The sequence below is a fragment of the Daucus carota genome, chromosome 6 (genome assembly GCF_001625215.2).
Source record: "Daucus carota subsp. sativus chromosome 6, DH1 v3.0, whole genome shotgun sequence".
In the NCBI taxonomy this organism is placed as follows: domain Eukaryota; kingdom Viridiplantae; phylum Streptophyta; class Magnoliopsida; order Apiales; family Apiaceae; genus Daucus; species Daucus carota.
The window spans coordinates 2,951,134-2,976,891 of record NC_030386.2 but is presented as its reverse complement, the minus strand read 5'-3'; the positions used below and the strand labels follow the sequence as shown (position 1 = coordinate 2,976,891).

Sequence of the window (25,758 nt, the reverse complement as noted above, 5' to 3'; positions counted from 1 at the left end):
TACATTAAAAACCCAAGATTAGATCTGAGCCCTTGAAATATAAATCTAACGGCTTAGATAACCCTTATTTCACACGCGTTGGCTAAGTAACGACCCATTAGTTATTAGGTTATTTAGACTCCTCGTATTTTTTGGTAACTGAATAACTAACTAAATGGATTATCACCTCCAGTAATACATAGGAAATTTCCGGGCATGAAACGACCTGATGAGTATGAGTTATAGAAAACGGAGTGAGCAAGTAATCTTTATGCAGAACTAGTGACACATGCTCTGAAATATATTTATATGCACATACGTCTGTACAAATGCTTTTAAATAATCCAATAATGGATCCTACATTGTACTACTCACATAGTTTATATTTAGGTACATGCACTAATCTCTGACTTTTGAGTCTATAAATACACTCTCACAAAATGCAAATCAACACAACAAAGAACTGCAGTTCTTAAGCTCCAGTAGCTATTTTTCCTTTGAAATTTTAACAAAATTTCGAGGAAGAAATGGCGGATCAGTCGTCTGAGAAGGTGGAAGTAGCTGCCACGGTCACGGACAACAATGAAACGATGAAAGGTCGAAAGATGTCGTGGGCAAAGCTCCGTCGAGTTGATTCACTGCAGATGGAAGCCGGAAGAGTTTCTTTTACTTCCACCCATGCTAATCACTCTCAGGTTTTGTATAATTATGTTTATTTACTTATCTCTCTGCGATATCCTAGTTATTGAATTAAAACACGATCGGATGTGGCGGGTTTATCATCTGTTGTCCCGAGACACCCAGGTTCGACTCTAGCTCACCCCGAGAAGTATTAGAACAGATACTCATTTGTTAGGCAAGTTATATATTTAAACGGTTCAAACTTGTTGATGAATACTCAAGTTATATATTTGTGTGCAGGCAAGTTGGGGCAGGACACTGAGCTTAGCATTTCAGTGCCTAGGAGTGATATATGGAGACGTCGGGACATCTCCGCTCTACGTGTATTCCAGCACTTTTACTGACGGTATCATCAAGGATAACGATGACCTCCTTGGCGTGCTCTCGCTAATTATCTACACCTTGCTCCTCTCCCCTCTCATCAAGTACGCCTTCATTGTTCTCCGAGCCAACGACAATGGCAATGGTAATTTTTATTTTGCTCAAATCTTAATTTGTGCCGGTCAATTTTTTATAACCGTCTTCTAGTGTTATTTTCCGCTACAAGGCAAAAACTATAGACCCCTGCATTCACAGAATTTTTTTAGGAATAATGCTTTCTAGCGCTAGAAAATAGTTGTATCAGTCGCTTGTCAGACCCTGTATATAATTGCTCACTGGTACAACCCGGTGGCCACCAAGAGTTGCTATTTAGTACAAAGTCCTGAATATGGCTGAATTACCAAGTCAAAAAACTTTTGTTTTTGCTTAATAAGTCTAAACTTTATGATTAAGCTATTTTGGGATTAAGTGCAAATGTAAGCGAAAACCTAAACACAAATGATGCAGGTGGAACATTTGCACTATACTCTTTGATCTCTCGTCATGCCAATATGAGGTTAATTCCAAATAATCAACCGGAGGATAAGGAGTTGTCGAACTTCAGACTTAACACCCCATCCAGCCAGTTTCAGCGAGCTGAGAAAATTAAAAGCAAGCTTTCGAAGAGTATGCCTGCCAAAATCATGCTTGTGATGGTCACCATCCTTGGATGTTCCATGGTCATTGGTGACGGTATTTTAACACCTAGTATTTCAGGTATTTGTATAAGTTATTGAACACACTCAGATTACGAATAAGATGACTTACTTACTTTGGAATCAAGATCTAATTCCTGTAAATCCTCTGTAGTCTTATCAGCAGTGGGTGGAATCAAGAACAAAGTGGACTCCCTTGACCAAAGTACTTGCTCAACTCATTACTAAATTTGTTCCAAAAGTTAATTCATATAGCTAATTTTTCAAAATTATGAAACTGGGGATTGTGTACAGATGCTGTTGTGGGGATTTCAATAGCAATACTGGTAATTCTGTTCTCTGCTCAGCGATTTGGGAGTGATCGGGTGGGATACACATTCGCTCCAATCATTGTCGTCTGGTTTACATTCATAGGGGGCATCGGCTTTTACAACTTATTCAAACATGACATAACTATTCTGCGTGCATTCAATCCAAAATACATCATAGATTACTTCAAAAGAAATGGGGAGAAAGGTTGGAAGTCGCTTGGGGGAGTAGTTATGTGCATCACAGGTGAGATATATGAGTAGTTTGCTCCTTACATGGCTAGCTAACTAGTTTGTCGTAGTTAAAACTTTACATATGAAATTGCAGGCACTGAAGCTATGTTTGCTGACATTGGCCATTTCAGCGTATTAGCAGTCCAGGTAAACATATTTAATTCTTGCGCTATATGTGGTACAATTTATATACGTTTCACATTGCCTGAGTAGTTGAACCTACACAATTCGGCTGAATATATAAAAAGAACCTACACAAAAGTTAATTTGTTATCTTTTTGTTTTGTCATCCTGACCTGCGGCCATTGTACTATCACAGCTTAGCTTTACTTCGGTGGTACTACCTGCACTACTAGCTACCTATATCGGCCAAGCTGCATATCTCTCCAAAAATCCGGGTGATGTGGCTGACACTTTCTATGCTTCTATTCCAGGTTAGTACTATAACACAAACCATATACTGTAAATAGAAAAAGGTACTATTGAACTTCTAATTCCAACATGAAAATGGATTTATTCATGCAGAAAAAGTTTACTGGCCAATGTTTGTAGTTGCGGTGGCTGCTGCCATTATAGCCAGCCAAGCTATGATATCAGGAGCTTTCGCGATTATTTCTCAGGCTTTAAGTCTAGGTTGTTTTCCAAGGGTGAAAGTAGTTCACACCTCTGCCAAGTATGAGGGTCAGGTTTACATCCCGGAGCTCAACTACATGATCATGATTTGCTCCATTTTCGTGACTTTTACTTTCAAGACCACTGAAAAGATTGGCAATGCCTATGGTGAGTAGTAAAAATCAGTTGAAACTTTTTTCCTGTTTTGATACCTCAATTACAAGTGAACTGGAATTGGAATAATAACATATACATTCATGCAGGGATCGCTGTTGTAGGTGTTATGTTCATCTCCACGTGTCTGGTCAGTCTTATTATGCTTATTATATGGAAGGTGAAATTATGGTGGATCGTGCTATTCTTTACGGTGTTTGGTACTCTGGAGGGTGTATACCTTTCTGCTGTCCTATCTAAATTCATACAAGGGGGCTATCTTCCTATTGCATTTTCACTTGTCTTGATGTCAATAATGGGGATATGGCACTATGTATACGTTCAAAGGTACAAGTTTGAGCTCGATAACAAGGTGTCTGCTAGTTATATACAGGACTTGGCAACAAACCCGAACATAAACAGAGTCCCTGGCATTGGGCTACTATATTCCGAGCTTGTCCAAGGAATTCCACCAATATTTCCTCATTTTATTGAAAACATTCCATCTATTCACTCGGTACTTGTTTTTGTATCCCTAAAATTCATTCCTATCAGTACTGTGATGCTTGAGGAGCGATTTTTGTTCAGACAGGTCGAACCAAGAGAGTACAGGATGTTCCGTTGTGTGGTGAGATATGGATACAAAGATAAGATAGAGGAGCCCAAGGAGTTTGAAAACCAGCTTGTGGAAAACTTGAAGGAGTTCATGAGACATGAACAATACATTGTCGAAGCTGGTAATGGCATAACTAAGGATGAACTGATGGCACCTGAGCCTGTTCACGACACAGATGTAATACAAGAATCAGCAGACAAAGCTGACAAGGTAAAAGGAAGAACCAACTCATCTACAATTCACACTGAGGAGTCACTAGCACAACTGAATAACTCCCCACGGATTTCTTCTTCAAGCTCCATCAAATCATTCCGAGCAGCCAAGTCACCCAATACTTCAAGCAAAATTATCAGTGGACCTATTCTAGGAGTTGGAGAGGAGTTGCAGTTTGTGCAGAATGCAAAGGAAAAAGGCGTCGTTTATCTTCTGGGAGAAGCAGATGTGATCGCCAAAGAAAATTCCTCCGTGTTCAACAAAATTGTTGTCAACTATGCCTACAGCTTCCTCAGGAAAAATTTCAGGCAAGGGGAGAAGACAATGCAGATCCCTCAGACTAGGCTTTTGCGAGTTGGAATGACTTATGAAATATAATCTGCAATCCGTAACAAAATAAGATGGGAGATCGCGTGGCTTGGTAGGAACCAGATGAGCTTTTATATGCTTCCATCTGACTGGTCTACTTAATAGTATCTAATAATTTGTGGAATTGTATGTTAGAAACACTATAAAATCGGCAGCCTAACTATTATCTGTTGAACTGCACATTTTGATAGCGTAATCTATATCTATGTACATGGATTTGAATATTGTGTTTCTTGGATGATTATAAATGTAAAGAGTGAAGTTTTAAGTGTTATATTCCTCTGTTCTACATTCTCAAATCAATCTTTTTATCGTTCTCCAGTTTCAATCTTCATCATCTTTTGCATTCTCATACTCTTCTCTCCTGTTGTTGTCTTACCTCTAATTTCTCATCAAAATCTTTATTTCACTCCTACTTAAAACAACTCTCATGTGTGGGATGAATACCGATTGTTCCTCAGTTTTCCTTCATCCCCACATTGTCTCTCGTTTTTTGTTATCTCCAGTGGCGGAGCAACAAGGTGCAAGTAACGGGGATATTATTCACTTGGATGGAATGGAATGAGGGGAAAATGAAATGAAAAATTATATAAAAAATTTTAATGAAAAAGAAGAAAGTATGAGGTAATAGTGACTAAATATGAATTAGTTTAAATTTGTTGTGATAAAGATTGTAAGGAAATATGATAGAAGAAATGGAATGAACATTCCTTCCAAAACACGGATGTTAGAATGTTAGAGTACGATACAAACACACTACAAGAATAAATAATTGCATCTTATACACATCCTATAAAATACATTCATAAAACTATACCAGTTTGCTTCACTTAGATGTTGTAAAATGGTTCTCACATAAATTCCCCTGCATTTGTGATATGAAAATGCTGAAACACATGTGTCTCTGATCACCATTAAGAAAATAATGGATGGCCACTGCTCAAATTTCTTTGTCAAAATGTCTTTTAATTCTTTGCTTAAAAACTGTATAGTTGACATGCCACAAGTTCTAGACCAAGTAAACTTTCTAGGCATTATTCCTGTATAGGAACTATTCCATTGAGAAAAAATCACGACAAATCCAGTTGAAAAAATATAATTCCCTGTAATAAAACACAAAAGTCCCTAGAATCATTTCTAGTTACACAAAATAACTGAACCATGAATATTATTTCTTTAAAAGATATTCAGTTGGTTTCTTGATATGCATAATCATTAGAAGCCAAAGGTAATGGAGCAATGATCCCTAAATTCTTGTAGAAATATAAGATACTTACTATAGCTACTATTGCTGCTGCTAATCATAATATAACTCAAGATGACAACTCGAGAAAGCTCACAAAGCAACTTGCCAACATGTTCCAATTCGTAGCTGGAGATCTGCTACCTTAACATGCCCCCACCACCAAAACGCCTATATAGTGACCTGCATTGAGAGGGATATGAGAATATCGTTCTATAATACTATGCTACACTAAGCAAAAATTAAGCATCTTAATGCGAAACTCTCAAGTGAAGGTAGAGAAAACATAAATAAACCCATGTTGAAACCTGACTTGAAGACTAATGTGCAAACTGGAATTAATTAATGTAAGAGTTTGCTTTAGTCATAGTCTTTTTCCTTACAGATTAAGCTCTATTCTGTACAATTGGCGCGTAAGTACATAAAGCGTATTGCATCAGAACTTGATGCAGTAGATGGACCTGAGAAGGAACCAAACAGAGAACTTTTGGTTCTGCAAGGAGTCCGATTTGCTTTCCGTGTATCTTTTGATTTGAAAATCACCAGTTCTCATATTTAATGATAATAGTACAAAAGCGATTCGCAAACTGCATGTACATGGAGGCTAACAACTCTATCTTCAGTATTTCTTAGTCGTTGATATAAATTTGTTTTGAAATTTCAGTTTGAATGAGGCTTTGATGCAGAGAGCATGAAAGCATTTGAAGAACTAAGAGCATCTTCCTGATGGGAAAGAACCTTCATCAAATCCTTGAACAGTAACCACTCTAGGTTCATTAAATGTAAACCAATTTTTAACCCTGTCTCCATACACATCTGGAAACAGAATTCTGCATAATCAACAAAATACTTCCTGTACAAAACAATTGACATTTATAAATTTGTGAGACTATGCTCTTGTTTTCATAAAGGGTAAATTTATATTTATTGCAGTACTTACACAATTTCGCGGCTTAACAGTCCACTATATCTCTCTTGAAGTGCTTGAGGGACATCATAGTGATTAAGATTAACAAAAGGTGTAATACCTGCATTAAAGCACAACCAAAAAGGATTTTGACTTTACAAATTATATTTGCACTTTATTATAGTTTCATTTGAGATAAATATTTGTTTGATATCCAAATCTTATACAAGTCTAACCTTAATCAAAAGTACTAAACATATACATTTCAGAGTCTTGAACGCGATTGTAATCACCTTTCTGAAGCAACTTCCTTCTAGTTAACAATACCAGTTCCATCTGCATACAATTTACAAAACAATCAGGGCAAACAACACCCCCCCCCCCCCCCCCCCCCCCCCCCCAAACTCTGCAAAATACAAAAACAGCATAGCAGATGCAAATATATTTGATTAAACCATCTAAAGACTAAAATTAAATCAGACTGTGACCATAATTCCCCACCACTTATTCACTTACTATGTATCTGTGATACACACCTCATATTATTATTTTCTTGCCATATCAGATTTTAGAGATTGTTTCTCTTGCACACTGGCACCAAAAAGTATGAGACTCCACTTTTATAGTAGTCCCACTGTTGATAGGTATCATATCTAAATAATAACCCATCAGTATTAGTATCAGGTATGCATTACCATAATAATTATAGTGTTGCCATAGATAACCTGGTCATATTTACGAAGCATGCAGAATAGAAAAGGGGGCATTTCTAAATTCTTAGATGACATGCTAATTATGTTTCTTCAGCTATTGAATGATTTCAATTTTTTTTTAAAGAAATACTATCATAAACAGTGACACTTTTAAGGCATATTAAAGGCAATACAATCATAGTTTCAAAGAAGAATTCCACTCACCTGATAATTTATTAAACCCCGTCCTCGTCCTCATATGGTGCAACTTTCTAAGAAGAACAGGATTCATATATCTCTACACACAGAAAGCAAAGAGTTGTGCACATGAAAAGAACATTAAAATATACGTGACCACTGGCAGAGATATACAAGAGAATTATAGTGGGGGAAAATATGTTTTGATAGGTAACCTGAATTACATATGGCTGTATAATATTTGAGGCTGCTCGATGAAGTTATTTTTGCTTACAAGAAGACTTATGAATTCATTATAGGAGAAAATGCAGATATAGAGTCTTTAACTTAGAGGAGCAGATGAAGAGTTGTAACACAGAAGATCAGAAGGGCAGAGGCCTATGTAGGAAGATATAAAATATATCATAATTGGACATTTTCTTACGTGGCTGCTGAATGGACTGTATTATATATATAATAGATGTATGTGGTGCCATCTTTATCGAGGAATCCAAAGGTCATATAATTCAAAATGTGCAAGTCGGCTAGAAATAAAAAGTAACCAGTAGGAAAATTATTTTCCAGCATCAGCTATTCAGCTGACAAACAATGTAGTAAGAGATTGAGAAACTAAGGCAGAGAATAAAGGAAATATAAGATTACAGCTTCAATCCAATGCTGAAGAGCCAAAATCTGTGTTTTGGGACTCATACTGATTTGAGTCTTTTAACCATTCTCTATCAGAATAATACAAGAGGCTTGCAGATATTCAAGGAAGGAACTGGCTGGCTAACAGTCCAACCACACACCGGGGTTTTAGTCGTAAACATAGGTGATCTAACGCAAATACTCTCCAATGGATTGTACCCTAGTGTTCTTCATCGAGCCCTTGTGAATAGGAAGCAACAACAGATTTCTGTAGCTTACATTTACAGGCCTCCAACAAATGTTCTTATCTCTCCGCTTCCTAAATTAGTAGATCATTATCACCTCTGCCTGTTTAGGCCTATCACTTGGATAGAGTACTTGTAATTGAAAAGTAAACACTTCGCAACACAATCATGGGAAATCAGTATATAGTATATACTTAAGTCTTGCTCTCTTTCGAATTGAAGTAAGGGATGCATCTATAACACTGTTTTCGCCTTTCTCAATAAGATCAGTTGGGATGTTTGCGGCACTTAGTTTATGCAAATAATGAATCGCCCTCTTTCCAATGTTCGCCATGTCTATGACCTGAGAAGAAACAAAGTTTCACAATATTAACATACGCAGATCTTAACAATCAGCAAACCGCAATGAAGAAAAGTAAAACCAAAACTATATACGCTCTGTTTAGAAACTATAACTTATCATCTTGTTAAAAAGCAAAATATTTAATTTTTGAGAGATTCTTGAAATGTTGCTTACATCAATTAAAAAATAATTTTATTTAATATGTGTTACTTGTTGATTATGTAAAGAATAGCACGATCCACCATAATAATATGACAAGTATAATAAGACTGACCAGACACGTGGAGATGAACATAACACCTACAACAGCGATCCCGGCATGAATGTATATGTTACTATACGAGTTCCAGTTCCAGTTGACTTGTAATTGAGTTATCAAAACAGGAAAAGAGTTTCAACTGATTTCTACTACTCACCATAGGCATTGCCGATCTTTTCAGTGGTCTTGAAAGTAAAAGTCACAAAAATGGAGCAAATCATAATCATCTAAATTCTCAATGATTCTTTTTATCCTTCCCCAGTTTCAATCTTCATCATCTTTTGCATTCTCATATTCTCCTCTCCTATCATTGTCTTACCTCTAAAACTTAGAACAACACATGTGTGGGATGAATACCTATTGTTCCTCGTTTTCCTTCATCCCCAAACTGTCTCTCGTTTTTTGTTACCTCCAGTGGGCGGAGCAACAAGGTGCAAGTAACTGGATATCAGACAGACTGTCTACACTTAAAGACGGGATTAAAGGTATACGAGATAAGTGAACTTAAAATTTCCAGAATACTCTGATCAAAAGTACAAACATACAAAGAGCATACTTAGTTATCAGAACAAAACTGACAACATATCAGGTTCCTACAAGATGATCAAAAGTACTACATACAAAGAGCATACTTAGTCATTAGACGTCATGGCATGCTTATATGACGTTGATCTGTCATCGGTTCCATATCATATAAAGATCTTAGGTTCCTACAAGATGTTAAGAATGATGAGCATGGTAGTTATGGAAGAATGATCACACTTGATTCCTTAGAGTTGTGGAGTTACAATGAAAAACAGTGTTTTAAGGAGTTGTTGGAGTTCTCTAAGTGCCGTCTAATCTGTGTCAAAGTAAGGTAAGATGATGGTCCTAGTGAAATAATAAAGATACAGAGAGACGAGAAGAGAAAGGGTCGTATTGGCCTTGTCACAGTAATGCCTAGTGATGGTTCCGGTGAAATGTTAGAGTTGTACAGAGGCGATGAAGAGCGGGTCTGTTGTGATGATTCCAGACTTCCAGTGAAAGGAAGTGTGGAGCTGTTGGCCATATGACATTGATGTGCGGTGATGGTTCTGGTGATAATTGAATCTGAGGGTTATGTAAGTGCCCCTCGCATTTGAAACGTGCTTCTGGCTTTCTCTCGTCGTCGTTAACTGTGAAAGATTGGAATCAGAATAGGGCACAAGTCCTTGTTTCTCTTGCAAATACAGAGAAATGTTTAAGTATTACATAAGTTGCTACTGTTTTATATTACATCAGTAGGAGTCTGAGATCAAACACATAATTTGAGTAAGACCGAAAGAAGGGCTTCAACTGAGCTCTAAAGAAACTAAAATTAAGTGGGGAAAAGCTCAGGACTATTTAACGACCTGGAAGTTGAGCAGAGGGAGGTTTAAACGCAGGAATAGCCCCCGTCCGGGAACTATGAGTCAGAACTGAACTGATACCAGATCAGAATTCATCCACATTCAGTTTGGTGGAAATTCACACAGCATACATCTGTGGATGTGTAGGAAAACACATAAACAGCTAGTAAGAGGATTAACGACTATTTGTTTTTCTTCGGCTTTTGTATTGGGGTTTCAGACAGTTTTACCTTATTTTGCTATTCCTAGAAGCTAATAGCTATATTTCAAGGGTGCAAAGTAATATTTGACCAAACATAAACAAAACACGACTAACTCTTATTTTGTAACACGATTCACATCCAAAATAATATGAATAACAAACTCGTAACATCAACTGAAGGGGATGGATGATGATGAAAAGGCTTTATGGATGTAATCAATCTCATTTGATTAATAAGTGTTCTGTTCTGCAGGAATAGATCGGCCTCTTCTAGACTACTACAACAAAATAAATCCAATTTGTATACACAGAAGTGCAAAAAGCGCAAGATGGGGCAATTTCCCAGGAAGAGATTATAGGCTCTCAGCCTATCTTCTGTTGCTTCAGAATGGAATGGTGCTCCACCATGCCAAGATGTGAGCACGGGGCCATTTCTAAAATTTTAAGGCTCTTAAAGTTCATCAGTCCACATTGTAGAATAATGAGCTGAGAGATTCTGTCAAAAAAAGAGAGGAGAGAGAGAGATAGAAGCCCTTCATACTTTTATGAAAAATTCTCCAAATTTTTGGGCTTCGGATGGAGGGGCAAAAGAAAAGAAAGACGGAAGACATATACACAGGACCCCACAAAATCGACCTTAAAACATAAAATTTCACCCATGTTTTGTTTCAAAGGCAAGCAGTAAGCACTCTGATGACAAACTCCAGGGTTTAACATATTGTACTGACAGAACATATATGCACAGTAGTTAAATAATAAGTCTATCAAACTCTTAACCAAAGGAATGGAAACATGAGAATTGGTCCTACAAAATATATTACATAGTTAGGCAACTGCAAGAAAAATCAAGTCTTACATCATAATTTATTCTACTAAAAAGTGGCTGAATCACCCAGCTCTTTTGTGGCTTCTCTCTTTTAGCTCTTTGATTTGATGCTGGAGGACCCTGCCTTCGTTCAATAAATGTTCTAGGGTAGCGAAAACGAAAACTGGTAAAAGCAAGATGTAGTGAAGCTGAAACATGTTTTCATACCCAAAGATTTGTTCTTCATTAGTTGCTTGAAGAGCCTGTTTTCAATTTTTTATTAGCACTTCCAGAATCTACGTCCGCTAAACCATTCTCTAAGGCTTCGACTAAATTTGCAAAGTAAGTTTTAGTGACACTAGTGAGATTTGCAAGCTTTTCACGAAAAGTAGTATTAAACTCAGCTGTAGTACCATCACGAAGGAATTCTGTTAACTCCTTCTCCGCGCAATGATGAAGGTTTTCCAGAGCAGCCTCCGCCTCACCTTGCAAGTACTCGAATAACTTTGTCTTGGCTATATTATCCTCTGGTAAATAATAGCCATAAGCATATGTCCACTTCAATACTCGCCTACATTCAACTATCTGAGTCCATGCATCCAAAACAAACTTCAGCTGAGAGCTGCTTTGAGCATGTTTTGCCAAAAGCACATCATGATTCTCATCACGCATCCTCTGCAAATCTGCAAATGATTTCTTCATAGACTTGTTATTAGCAGCCCACCTCTCGAAATAATGTGTATACCTCTCCAATGATATCCTAGCCCTTTGCTTCACTCTCTCCTCGTCATTGTTCTCTTTAACTACCCTCCCAGCATAAGAATTACACGAATTATACGCATGTTTGCCCCAATCGTCAAGACAAACCCAACAAAATGAGTACCCACACGGCTTCCTACATGTCATATGCATACACCCATCATTTTTCTCAATTGGCCTCCTACACTTAGGACAAGGCTTCGTATACACAAGTATCCACGTCGTATTCTCACTCTCTGCATTATTCTTCTCCACCCACTTAGCCACCGTCTCACAATCCACTGGACGATGACCATCCTCACCACAATTACAACAAAAGCAATACCCACACCCACAAACAACATCATACCCCTCTCCACTCCCCACAACATCATCATACTCAACCGCAAAGCCACAATCCGGCCCCGGACACCACTTAACCTTCTCATTCCCTTCCACATAAGCCCTAACACAAAGCCTCTCATACCTCAATTTATCATCACCACCAACAATCACACTAACCAACTCATCAGTCACCACAACATCACAATCCGGATCCGGACACCTCAACGACAAGCATCCGGACCCCTCACTAATCGCATTACTAATATATCCATTCCAACAACAATTACAATACTGATGATCACATAAAACACAATTATCCACCCTAACATCACAAACAAAATCCTCGAAACATATAGAACAATTCAATTGATCTAATTTTTCAATTTTTTTAGTACCTACATGTTTTTTCCTCGACTCCGCCAATCCGACATCTTTCCGAGTCTTCCCCTCATCCGTGAACCACGATTCCTGCAATTCATTAACATTCCACTTAAACTTATTAAGCAAAACCCTAGCAACACCACTAGAAACATACAACGACGTCGTAACCCTCTCGATTCGATCGTCCTGGATGCGCTTTATGTCCTCCTCAGATAAAACCTTGTAGCTCTTCTCGCGGTGATCGCCAGAGTTCGTTTCGGGCGTAAAATCGGAATCGGATGACACGACGTCGTCGCTGACGTCATGGTCATCGGAAAAGGTGTCATCTTCAGTGTCCATGTCGGAAAGGTGAGAAAATATCTAAGAATGCAGAAGAATGATCGTAATAATTAATATACCGAGAAATACATAGAAAAGATATATAGGCCGGCTATTTGGGCCTAGTGATACTACAGCTGGACTCAAGCTCGGACACCAGTAAGAAAAAAAATCTATTTGAAACCGAAATCGAACCGAAATCAGAAAAAATTGGAGAAAATCGATCCGAAAATAATTGATCAGAAACCAAAATCGAAATTGAAAAATTAAAAACCGATCCGATTTAAATGGTTGGGTTATACCTTCCAACCGAACCAAACCGATTATTAAAATAATATTTAAATAATAAATATTATATATAATATATTAATAAATATATAATGTATATCATATTTAAAAATTAAAAAAGCTATTCGAATGTTTTTAAAAACACAATTCTGTATCTTTCGGTTTATATTGTAGAACAAGTGTCTTCGTATGAGATGTTGTGCCCACATTCCCAATTTAGTGGTGAAGAATGGTTTAAAAGAATGATACGAGTCAGATTCCAAATGAACAAATTGAAACTTGCGAGAATTCGTATGTTGGTTTCAGGTTTCATCTGTTGCTTCAGAGGCTACCTTTAGCATTGGTGGACAAATTATTGATGTGTATCGGAGTTCGCTTTCACCAAAAACAGTTGAATCTCTGGTTTGCAGTCAATATTGGTTAAGGACTTCCAAAATTTTAACTGATCTTATGGGGGAACTGGAAGAATATCTACAATATGAAAAACTAGAAAATGGTAATTATGTATTTAGATTCTATTTGCTTTTCTGTTTAGTTAATATTGGATTACTGCTTTACTAATTTAATTTTATGAATACTTGTATTTTACAGATGAGCTAAAAGTTGGAAGCTTGTTTCACAAGTTGGACTTCGATGATTGAATTCTGAAATTAACCAGCTTCAAGTAGCATTTTTGGATAACTCAGTGTTTAAGAGCTTCAGATTGAGCACGGTTGGATAGCTCAGTGTTTAAGAATTTATCCACTATCATCTCAGGTCTTGGGTTCGACCCTGACTCACTTCGAGATTTGTGAGAACAGATACTCACTTGTAAGGTTATAAGCCATATTTGTCAAAAAAAAAAAAAAAAGAAAGAAGAAGAAGCACCTTTTGCTTGCATAAACAAATTATGTCTTTTAAATGTTCATGATTCCTTATTTAATCCAAACCAAATATTACCTTCCAATTTTTATCGTAGAATCATATTAATTCCACCATTATATATTTACTTATATCTAATTTATTTTTATAAACAACGCACTAAACAAAAATAATTGATACCAAACAAGCACGAAGTCAAAGGTTAAAAATAATACATGACCAAAATACCATGAGTTTAGTACTATAAAACTAGTTCTAACTTATAAAAATTATACAATTTCGTATACTATTTTTATTAAGTTAAAAATTATGATTTATTATTGATCGCTCATTATTTTAAATATGTTTTATATAAAATAATCAAAAAGACACCGTGCATTGCACGAGTTATAAGTTAGTAAATTAGAATAATATTACGTACCTCAAATTTAGTCTGATTTGAACTGATCATACATTATCAACTAAATTTAATATAATAAAAAAATTGGGGAAGAATTCAGGACTTGCCATTTTTCCGTAAACTGTTCAATTAAAATCAATTATTTGTTAATCATGTAATTTAAATAAAAAGTAAGAAAAAATTGAGGTTACTAACCATTATACTCTATCAAAAATTCAGATTTATTAATGGAAAATGAAAGGAAATCTCAATTAGTAATTAGTAATCGTTTAACGAATTTCTATGGTGTGCCCAAGGGCACACAATAGTCAAATTCTAGCTTTTGATTGGTGGATGGATAATAAATGTAAATGTCCACCTGCATTCACATCAATTCCACCAATCAAAACAAACTATTTTCATGAAAGTTAGTGATTATTGTGTGCAGTTGGGCACAGACCGATCTTTTAATAACGGCAAGTATATTCCAACAAATCAACGCTTTTTCTCCACGAGGTCTCCTTGTTTTTTCCCACCGATATCTTCATTGTACCAGCGCTGTAACAATAAACTCATTCAACTGTCCCATCTTAATACTCATACATATTCTTGGAATCAGTACAGACACTGATACACACACATATATACAGACAGTCAAATTGTAGAAGACCTTTTAGTTCTACATTCCAGCTGCATGCAGGTTCTTGATTGAATGCTTTGTTTTCTTTTGCTGAATTTTGCTTTTATGATAAAATGTACAACTAGTTTACTACTCTTTGTGTTTTTCGTGGTGCGTAAGGTATGCTTGAAGATTGAGATAGATTTGTTATGTTTAATTGGGTTGAAATTTCTGATGCCCCTGTTTTTGTTTTGTTGAAAATTTGCAAAGATATTTTGGGTTAATCCGGATTTAGGTATTTTTTTCCCGCTTCTTTTCTTGATAATAACCGAAAGCGAATTTTTTGACTCCATTGGAATTTATCGTATTTGGTACTTTAGTTTATCTGTTTATGGCGTGTACTGTAATTTGGTTGTTCAGTCTTGGTTAAAGTTATCTTGAACATCCATTTCGGTTTTGTCAGAGGACAATGGCATGGTTTCGAATGGAACTGCATGAAAATTGTGCTAAAGGCCTCAACTTTACAAAGGATGCTTGTTTTCTTCTGAAGAAGAATTGGGCCCTCAATCTATTTGGCTGAAAAATTCAAACTTAATTTTGATTCTCCGCTGTTTATCCGTGTGGTCAGATGATACTTTTGTAGTATAAATTTTAACTTTCTTGGTATTTTCATGTCCTTGTCTGCAATTGTTCTTAGTTCAGAGGATTGCAGCATATTTGGTTTTTTGCCTTTTACATTATTTTGTGTCAGATATACGTCATGCATTTCATTTGTTGTAGTGATCCTGGTTGACTATCTACTCTCTCTATCTTTTGTTTTCAGTGTGCAGCTTGAGTAATGGATGCTTCTGACAAAGCTCAGGAATATATGAAAACGAATGGAAATGAGAAGCCTAAGTCTAGAAGCTCCACAAATGGAATGCGGAGTGCATCAATATCCATTCCGATGTATTCTCTGGATTGCAGTGATACAGAAAATAGTTTCTCAGGTCGTAGTGGTCCGTTGTGTACTGAAAGAAAAATATCATACACGCAAATGAGTGGTCCTCTTTATGCAAACCTTAAAAATGACAACTGTTTTCAAGATACACAAGGTGCAATCGGGAGCAGAGCAACTGAGGCAACATTGGAGAAGTACCCTTCGGTCAATGGATTGGTTCAAATTGATTGGCCACATAACAATCATGTGGTAACAAATGAAAATTTATTAAGTTCTGGTCAACTCGGAATGTGTAATGACCCGTATTGCACAACATGCCCCACTTACTTTGAAGGGCAGCGAAAGAACAAGAAAGTATCCAGTATATCTGATCAGAAGGTTTGTCCCTCCCCTTGGCCACTATATCTTTATCTTTTTTTCCCATCCTATATATCTGATTATTTATGTCTCCATCTTTCCTCGTCTTAAAAAATTGGACTTCTTGCTGTACGTGTATGTGGTTTGACTATGTAGTTGCTCCATTGTTTGATCAAAGTCATTTTTTATCTGAAATTGGGACATAATTTCAGACTTGTAGACCTAGCTAGCTTAATTTTTAGAAGAGATATAAGTGTGTCCACCACCATCAGTCACAAATGCTGCATCGCTAAGTTTGTTTTAGAGTTCTGACACAACACTTGAGAAAACTAGAATCTTCCATATAGGGCTGCAGATAGTAGCAGGCTCGACTCAGATTCAATTCAACTTTTGTCAATAATATTCAGATCCAATTTTAAATGATAAAAATTTGAGATGTACTGACACGTGAGTGTTTCTCTAAATTATTGTAAACTTATAAGCTGGGAGTATGAGTCTTCATTCTGTTTTTTACAGGTACAATGATTTTTGTATAGTCAGTGGCAGTAAGATGTTACTTTTTTTATTTCACCATTCTATGTATATTGCCTCTGTGTGCCCTCTGAAGTTAACTAATTGTGTTTTGGCAGAAGCTTCCTTATATCAATTACCAGCAGTTTCCTATCCCTACCATCAAACAGGGAGATGCAAAAGGCTGGGCATGGAGAATGTTTTTTTCTCTGTATCGATGTATTCCGGGAGTCATGAATCCACATGCTAAAATCGTTCAATACTGGAATAAGTTCTTTGTCATCTCGTGCTTATTTGCGGTTTTTCTAGACCCACTCTTCTTCTTTTTGCTATCTGTAAAGAAGGTATGGACATTTCCCTATGAATGATGAGAGCTATAATCAATCATTAATTCTATTCTTTAAATTCGCTCTGAGGTTTCTCCAATTACTCTGACAAGTCTCTCTTGACTTGGATATAAATTCTTCTTTAACTTCCTTAATTGTGGTAGTGAGTCATGAGAATGAATGTCCTTTTCCAAATTATACTATGCATTCCTCGACTTCAATATAGATAACCATTTTGACATTTAAAAGTCATTTGATCATTACTACCACACATTTTATTAATGCAAACAACACGTGTCATAGTTATCACCTTCATCTTTTTTATCACCTTCATCTTGGTAAAAAATGCTTTTGTGTGCAGGCTTGTTTTTATTTTGGAATTCTTATAGAAGAAAGGCAACTTAGATGCCATTCTCTTTGTAACAGGAACACAAATGCATAGTATTTAACGAGACCATGACAAAAGTTCTTATCACTCTGAGAAGCCTGACTGATTTCATTTACTTCTTGCATGTGCTTCTTCAGGTAACCAAGTTTTCTTTATACAAACCATTCAGTGTTCATATCGTGAAAGTTGGTTTTGCTACATACTGTGAACAACACTACATATTGAAGAGTGGCTATCACGAGATTCTGAACCAAAGTAATTGTGTATATAAATAATATATTGTAGTGTGTTCTTTAAATTATTATGTGTGTAGAAACCGGGAATTAAGCAGTGGGATGCAACTAAACTGTTCATTATCAACTGGTAACATATAGTTCTTAGTTTTGGTGAATTGAGTTGTTTATGACTACCTTATAGCCTAGAATATGTTAAAGTCATGAAAGTGATGCAGCAAAAACTTTAAGCACATAATGACAATATGACATGTTCTGAGTTAGTCCTACATGTTGCTTGTGTTGATCTCAACGTGGCAGATGAACATATTGTGGTGTTCTTGATACTTATATTTGATAATATTCTTATATGCTTTATAACTTGCTGCTTTGCAGTTTAGACTGGCGTATGTTGCTCCTGAATCAAGAGTTGTGGGTTCTGGTGATCTAGTTGACCGTCCAAGGAAAATAGCTCTCAATTATCTCTACGGGCACTTTCTTATTGATTTCTTTGTAGTGCTACCTCTTCCCCAAGTATGTAATATATATATCACTTCCCTTACTATTTTTGTATGTGCGAAAATATATATATTTATTATTATCGATGATTTGGACAAATTAATCATATTCTAAGATTTGCTGATGTTTAATTGGCTAAATGAGTTAGTGTTGATGATTAAAATTATAAAATTTATAATTGTTTTATAAATTATAATTGGTTCCCTAGTCCAACTCCTTCTGTAATTATAGAAACCAAACTCTAAAATATTAAACTTGCCGAAATAACTAAAAACAATTCATTAATAATTGGCACAACTGTAATAAAGGGTCCAGTTATTTGAACAAACACAAATGTATGTTTCCTGAATTAGTCAAAAGTGTTATATCTTTATGATTGTTCACTTTTAATGGAAGGTTTACAAGAGACTGAATAATTAAGTGGAAAAAAGCCTATTGGTTGGAAGGCCAAGTTTAGAAACTGATATAGCTTTTGTATATCTAAGATGTATCTTTTCTTTAACTGTTTGCTCGCTTTTCTGTCTACATACACATGGAAATAAATTGGGTCCTCCTAAATGTGTAGATAATTATATGGCTGGTACTCAAAAAGTTTAAAGGATCTTCTGGTGCAAATTATGCAAAAAACTTCTTGCGAGCAGCAATTCTTGTTCAGTATATTCCGAGGTTGTATAGGATTCTTCCTATGCTTGCTGGTCAGACGGCAAGCGGCTTTATCTTCGAGTCAGCGTGGGCGAATTTTGTTATCAATCTCCTCACATTTGTGTTGTCTGGCCATGTGGTTGGGTCATGCTGGTATCTCTTTGGGTTACAGGTGGGTCGAGGTTTAGCATAATCTTGCTCTATAATTTTGATAACTGATGGTTGCATCTCAAATGTGTAATTTCTTTATGAACATTACATATGCTAAGTTTGAAAATTATATGAAGCATTTCATTGTATTCTGTACAATATAAAGATTTTTGTTTTTTTAATAAATCTTGATTAAACGCTAAGCTACCTGAACCACCTTCCTAAAGGCTTTTAGAAGAGGTCACTATTTTGGTCCATTGAGTAATAACTTTTTGTCTCCTCATTTTGACATCAACTGATTAACTGCATACATTTTCCATTATTCATTAGAGAACTTTTAATGCCTGAGGATATTATAGTGGATAGTTATCACAATTGTGCACTTTGCAGTGCTAAATATAACTAAAATAATAGTTCTGCTATGTTCCACCACTGTTTTTATCTTCTGTATTCTAGATCCCTTCAGCATTTATGATATTTGGAGCTAGTGCAACTTTTGGATACATTTACCTCTTCGAGTATATTGGCGAATTAGATTATCCTGATACATTGAAATTTCATATATTTCTTTGGTAAAAAAGCATTACAAGATGATATGCCATGTCATTTCTAATGTTTGAGCTTTATCAACTTCGGTATCTATGTTTTAGATTATTGTGGAAAGTATATTATCCTGGAATATTGATATTACAATAACGTGGTATGCCACTATCATGTTTCACATGTTGACATAATCTCCTAGTATATTTAAGCACAAGTTTATTTTGGTCCGACATTTCACGAATAAAAGTTGTGTCACTTCTATGTGGTGTTTCATATATTTTCTTATTAGGAGCATAAGTTGCTATCCTTACATTTCTTTTTTCCGCCCCTACAACTTGCAGAGGGTAAATGAATGTCTCAGAAATGCTTGTGATGAGCATTGGTGTATAAAATTTATAGACTGTGGGCAAGGAAATGAAAATGAGAGGTTCAGAGATAATCTAGAGTCATGGAAAAATTGGACAAATAATGCCACAGCTAGTGCTTGTTTTGGTGAAGGCAGTTTTCCATATGGAATTTACGTGCAAACAGTCAATCTTACCACTGAATCTTCTCTAATTACGAGATACATATATTCATTGTTCTGGGGTTTCCAGGTACCTTCTAAATTTCTTTAATCCTTTTGTTTTTCTTCCATATACGTTGTTACCACTTGTGTGACATAAACACGGCCTTTGTTATAATGGTGGGTTCAGACATGTTTGGCATGACCTTTTAGTATGATGGATGATAACCTAATAATTAATATAGTGAAGTTATGTTAATTTTCTTCATATTCAAAGTTTTAGAAGAGTTCCATCCTGATCAAGGATCCTCAATTGACAAAAAATACATAGTCGATAAAGTGTGAAAATAGTTTCTATCATGCGCCTTCTGTCTGTACGTGGTAGGCAGAATACAATGCATTATTAATGTTCGACCAATTTCTCTCTGTTGATGCAATGATTGGCAGTAGTTCTCAAAAATTCTCAAAAGTTGTACAGATACATAAATTTTTGGGGGAACATACAAAAAGTTTGAACAACCTCTCACCCCCTTGCCCTCGGAAAAAAAACAACAAGAAATAGCTATGTTATGCGGACTCTTCATTTTGTCTCGAGTAACTGTGTCGGACACTCGGACATGGGTATGGACACTCCGGACTGTAATATATATATGAACTGTTCTAAGAGTCTTTGATTTATAAAGGTTCTGGAAAAAGTATGGAACTACAGAATTTAGATTGCCGTTATAGGTGATAAAACAAATGAATATGCACAAAAAGATGTCATTTTGCTATCTTTTGAATATACCATGGACGAAAATATAGCCCTAAAATAGCCATGATTATACCACTAATCCAAGACAGTAAATAGATACATATAATTGAACAAATTATCTGATCCATATTCTGTTATTAAGTCCTTTTAAATGTGTTATAGTATCGATCTCTTAAACTTCTAAATGATTCAGTGGTTCGACAATATGTTGGCATTATGTCATGTATAGTTATTGCATTGAATTCGTCATTGCAAGGTGCATTTTCGTGCATCAACAACTGAAAACAGTATAAACTAATTGTATTTATAGAGTACTTTTTTCTATGTATGTATTCAATTAAATAACCATAGATTTGGTGTGTTTGTTATTGAAGTAATTTACTATTTTTAACTTAGCAAATCAGTACTCTAGCTGGAAACCTTACTCCAAGTTTCTATGTTGGGGAAGTTCTGTTCACCATGGCCATCATTGGACTCGGTCTTTTGCTTTTTGCTCTTCTCATTGGTAATATGCAGAACTTTCTACAAGCACTTGGTCGCAGGTAATTTTTAAATTTTTTTATTAGCATCGATTTTAGCAAAGGCCATATGAATATCTTGGATTACAACAGTCCTATGTACAGGCTCCAATTTCTTCCAATTGACTATAGAACTTTATGTACCTACCTTCCTATTAGAGTATGCCTGTTCTAATTGTCTAATTTAGTAAAAAGAGAGCTTTTTTACTTGGACTTTAGAGATCCCAAAAAACATATCCTAGTTCTCACTGCATCACCAGAACAGTTAAACTTTAGATATTCCCAACAGTGAAGGATAGAATGACCTGGTCAGAAAAGTATAGATATCCTAATTTTCTCTTTAATAATTAGAAGTTCAAATTTTTCAGTAGTCTTAACACTTACAATAATTAAGGAAACTTTTAGAAACCAGACAGATATTGACAAGAAGAGGTGAATTCCCTTTCCTATAAATTGAGCATCTATACTATTCGATACATGCAAGAACCCAGTCACTACTCTGAAACATTGCACTCTATTACATATGTCCACATCCAAACATTGGTAATATATAAAACTAGCTATAAGTACTCTCATGTGAGATATTTGAATGGAAAAACAGGTAACCATGTTGATGGTAACTAAAGGGATAAATTATAGTATCAAACTAGCAATTTATGTAACTTTCACAGGACAGACTAACAGTGAAACCATCAGCTAGTGTAATCTATTGTAGCACTTAATATAAATATTCATATTTTGTTGCAAACCTATTCTTTAGGAGACTAGAATTGTCTTTAAGGCGTCGAGATGTTGAGCAGTGGATGAGCCATAGGCGTCTGCCAGAGGAACTAAGAAGGTAAATTTCTGGTTTCTTCCTTTTTTAAACTTGGACATTCTATTAATCATCCTTTCAGTAAATATCCAGTTATTAATTCCTCAATTGTCCATGTTCTTCTGTATCTTCTGTTTTCAGATATTCTAAATGCGTTATGCTATCTAACTGTTCATTGAATATAACCTGTATGAGAATTATGGTTTGCCACTTGAACTCTGTTTTAAATATAAGTTGATTTATATCAAATTAAGACTTACCTTCTTCGTTCTACATAATATTTCATTCTGATTGTTTACTGACTCATCTTGATCCAGTGGCTTTCACACGATGATATTCTTTAGCAAAAACTAATATACTTCGTCAAAAGCATCAGCATATGTATAGTCAGTTTACAATGTATATTTTTATTACAACTTTGTCAAACAATTAAGTTAAAACCTGATGTATCACGCACATTATATGTATTCAAGTATAAATATATAAAAAGCATTTTCTATTTTTCACATGTTTATTGCTAGTTTTGTAGCAGTTTCACATGAAGCCTGACGAGGCAATTAACCTTGTACAACTAACATTTTTAAATAACATTTGATGTGGCTGAATTATGAATTATGGACATGCTGTTTTGGTTGCTCTTAGAACTCTAAATGGATGATTGCTAGAACTACATTACTTTGTAAATCTAGTGTGTTTGAACAATGGGTCCTTTCTCCCTTTCCCTCGTATTGACATCTTACAAACACACACTTTTTCCCCATGCAATGTATAAATTAGCTCCGTATGAGATGACATTTTTGACTTTTTCTTTTTAAACTCAATATGCAGTATTTGTAATTTTGTATTTTTGATTTTGGCTTTAATTAAAGTCGACTTGTTTGAGAGCATGCGCAGGCAGATCCGTGAATCGGAACGTTATAATTGGGCTGCCACTAGAGGGGTTGATGAAAGTATGCTGTTGGAGAATTTACCTGAAGATCTTCAAAGGGATATACGGCGACATCTCTTTAAATTTGTAAACAAAGTGAGCTTGAATACCTTACTGCTATCTTATGCTATCTTTTGGTTTTGATTGCTCTCTTTGCACCAGTTGGCCTCCTTAGCACACCATAGAATTTTTTAAAGATATATTAAACTTCTGTATTTCCAGGTTCGAATCTTTTCTCTGATGGATGAACCAGTCTTAGATGCTATGCGTGAGAGACTGAAACAAAAAACATATATCAAAGGAAGCAGAATTTTAGTTCCCGGAGATCTGGTTGATAAGATGGTATTTATTGTTCGAGGCAAGCTTGAGAGCGTAGGAGAAGATAAAAATATAGTTCCTTTGTCTGAAGGGGATGTTTGTGGAGAAGATCTTCTTACCTGGTGCCTTGAGCATTCTTCTGTAAACAAAGGTGCTAATGCATTTTCTGAATTTTCTATTGAACTTCTTTTGTTGGCATTAATTATCTTGAACCCAGCTGCATGTTACCATTGCTTCAGACAGATTACTATCTATTAAAAAAACAATTATATTTAAGATATTTTTAAAATGTAATCACAGATGGGATTACATCAGCTAGGTAACTTCGTTGGTTGTACCCTTTATTCCATAGCTTATCGCCCATAGGCTCTCTCATTTTTCTTATAGTTAATCTCAGCCCTCTATTGTCGGAGGCAGGATAGAGTTGCACACTAAACTCCTCTCATTTCTTCCGGACTGCAACATATAAATTCAGCAGATATATTCGATTAAACTACTTCTATACTGATCCTAAATGAAGTCACAGTTCTTATCTCTCCCTTCTGAATTACGACAAGGTTACCTAAACATCTGGGTGGATAGTCATATAATTTTAGTGCTCTGTATAGTTTTGTAGCTTTCTTAATTACATTTACTTTTTTTGGATTTGGTCGAACTTAAGTACAATCGTTGTTCATTTTTAAGATTTAGCGTAAATTTTAAAGGTTTCACTTAAATTATTATTGTTCTGAATTTTTTTTCCTTTTAATATGTTAGAAGAAGTAACAGTATTAGCAAAATTATACATCTTATATCAGAACAAGATCGTTTCTCTGCAGATGGAAAAAGAATCAGGAGTCCAGGACACAAGCTGCTTAGTAATAGGATGGCAAGATGCTTAACAAATGTAGAAGCTTTTATACTTCGAGCTGCAGATCTCGAAGAAGTTACTAGTCTTTTCTCTAGGTTCCTGAGAAATCCACGCGTTCAAGGTGCACTCAGGTAAAATCATGTCGCTCATTAAACTGTTGTAATCAGATATATGACGTAATTGACTCCCAGTCTACCCATCAATTTACTACTGAATCATGCATCCATAATCTACTAAATTAACTGGTATACTAGTATTGAGGTCGCAACATGTGGATTTGATAGGGTTTGTCTTGAATAATTTGGGTAATGGGAACTTGTGTGGTTACGACGGTAATGCAAGTTTTACCCGGGTGGAACACCAAATCCCCTTGCGACTCAGCTTGTCTTCCTAAGATATACGAAAAATACCATATATAATAATTAATTCAAATAATGAAAGAAGTTTATCACATTTCATATCATAGTATATTCTGCTACTCGCAGGTATGAATCTCCTTACTGGCGGTGTCTTGCAGCAACTCGGATTCAAGTTGCATGGAGGTATAGGAAAAAGCGGTTGAATCGTGCAACAACTGTTAGTTCTACATATAACCATTCCCCAGGAAACTAATGATAGTCTATACGCATCATACATGATACATGCATTATAGTTTAGGTCATCTCGAGCTTGTTTTGTGCGTTAAGCCAATTTATACTATCTATAATATGGGTATAATCTAAATTGCCAACTGAGTACCTCAGCTATGAGGTTGGTGCACTTTGTATACTTCAACTAGGCAGAAGTAACAGACGTAGTGAAAAGTGTGTATTGCAGTTAGTTTGCTGTAACACCGTTAGTTTGTTGCCACGCCTCTTTGTACCAATCAGCTTGCATGGTTTGTTTTTTCCGAGAGAAAGAAATAATTAAATAAATAAAAATCATAAGGTATTTATAAGAATGATCGAGTCGAACAAATATTGAATAAATTAACACGTTTGTCTTCATATCAAAGATGAGATAAATAAGCGAGGTTGAAATTAATGATGGTATATTTATAAACCGATTTAATAACACTTTCTAACCCCTAACTTTGGGCCAAACGTAGTTCAGTATCTAGATTTTAAACTGCGACAATTTACGATTCACAGTTTATAATCTCTTGCAAGTTGCACATTTTCCATCCATTTTTCAATTATCATTAAATTGCACATGGGTAGGCGGGTAGCACCGATAAGAATCGTGGATAGCCATGTATGCATGTTTTTGTTTTTTGAAATTCTTGATGGTACTCTCGTAGAATTGGTTTTTTTCAATGGTACCATCGCATTTTTGATTTATACCGATGGTACGATCGTATTTTTAATTTATTCTCTATAATACACTCGTGTATTTTTAATTTACTCTCTATTGATTTCAAACTGTAAAACAAATTGTATATTTGAAATTCTTGCGAAAAATTACATAAAATAAACTCTTAAATCATGTAAAACAGAGTCAAAATGAC

The 25,758-nt window shown here is 35.6% G+C and overlaps 3 protein-coding genes and 1 long non-coding RNA gene across 5 annotated transcripts; 2 read left to right on the top strand and 2 right to left on the bottom strand.

Moving 5' to 3' along the window:
• Nucleotides 1-399: 399 nt before the first annotated feature.
• On the top strand, nt 400-4,455 carry LOC135147158 (potassium transporter 19-like). Its single transcript, XM_064079990.1, has 9 exons — nt 400-674; nt 901-1,126; nt 1,489-1,737; nt 1,831-1,881; nt 1,971-2,231; nt 2,313-2,365; nt 2,538-2,652; nt 2,744-2,998; nt 3,094-4,455. Exons 1-9 carry the CDS (start codon nt 507-509, stop codon nt 4,188-4,190), a joined length of 2,475 nt encoding a protein of 824 aa, XP_063936060.1. The 5' UTR covers nt 400-506; the 3' UTR covers nt 4,191-4,455.
• Nucleotides 4,456-5,288: 833 nt separating this feature from the next.
• On the bottom strand, nt 5,289-6,703 carry LOC135146973 (uncharacterized). The gene is made up of 4 exons (XR_010284158.1): nt 6,568-6,703; nt 6,365-6,452; nt 5,808-6,277; nt 5,289-5,607 (listed from the first exon to the last, which is right to left on the bottom strand). It is a non-coding gene; the product is annotated as an uncharacterized LOC135146973 (long non-coding RNA).
• A 4,309-nt stretch (nt 6,704-11,012) lies between these two features.
• On the bottom strand, nt 11,013-12,935 carry LOC135147138 (probable E3 ubiquitin-protein ligase ARI7). Its single transcript, XM_064079906.1, has one exon. It carries the CDS (start codon nt 12,870-12,872, stop codon nt 11,316-11,318), a length of 1,557 nt encoding a protein of 518 aa, XP_063935976.1. The 5' UTR covers nt 12,873-12,935; the 3' UTR covers nt 11,013-11,315.
• Nucleotides 12,936-14,889: 1,954 nt separating this feature from the next.
• Nucleotides 14,890-25,137, top strand: LOC108226409 (probable cyclic nucleotide-gated ion channel 20, chloroplastic). Of its 2 annotated transcripts, none has more exons than XM_064079032.1 (13): nt 14,890-15,079; nt 15,462-16,316; nt 16,925-17,149; nt 17,558-17,656; nt 18,128-18,265; nt 18,816-19,064; nt 19,927-20,181; nt 21,241-21,386; nt 22,123-22,200; nt 23,071-23,200; nt 23,327-23,573; nt 24,241-24,403; nt 24,758-25,137. In XM_064079032.1, the coding sequence occupies exons 2-13, from the start codon at nt 15,837-15,839 to the stop codon at nt 24,882-24,884; spliced, it is 2,337 nt and encodes a 778-aa protein (XP_063935102.1). In that variant the 5' UTR covers nt 14,890-15,079; nt 15,462-15,836; the 3' UTR covers nt 24,885-25,137. The 2 variants fall into 2 exon arrangements, with proteins under 2 accessions (XP_063935102.1, XP_017256854.1); XM_017401365.2 differs by having other exon boundaries at nt 14,891-15,079; nt 15,822-16,316.
• The last annotated feature ends 621 nt before the right edge of the window (nt 25,138-25,758 follow it).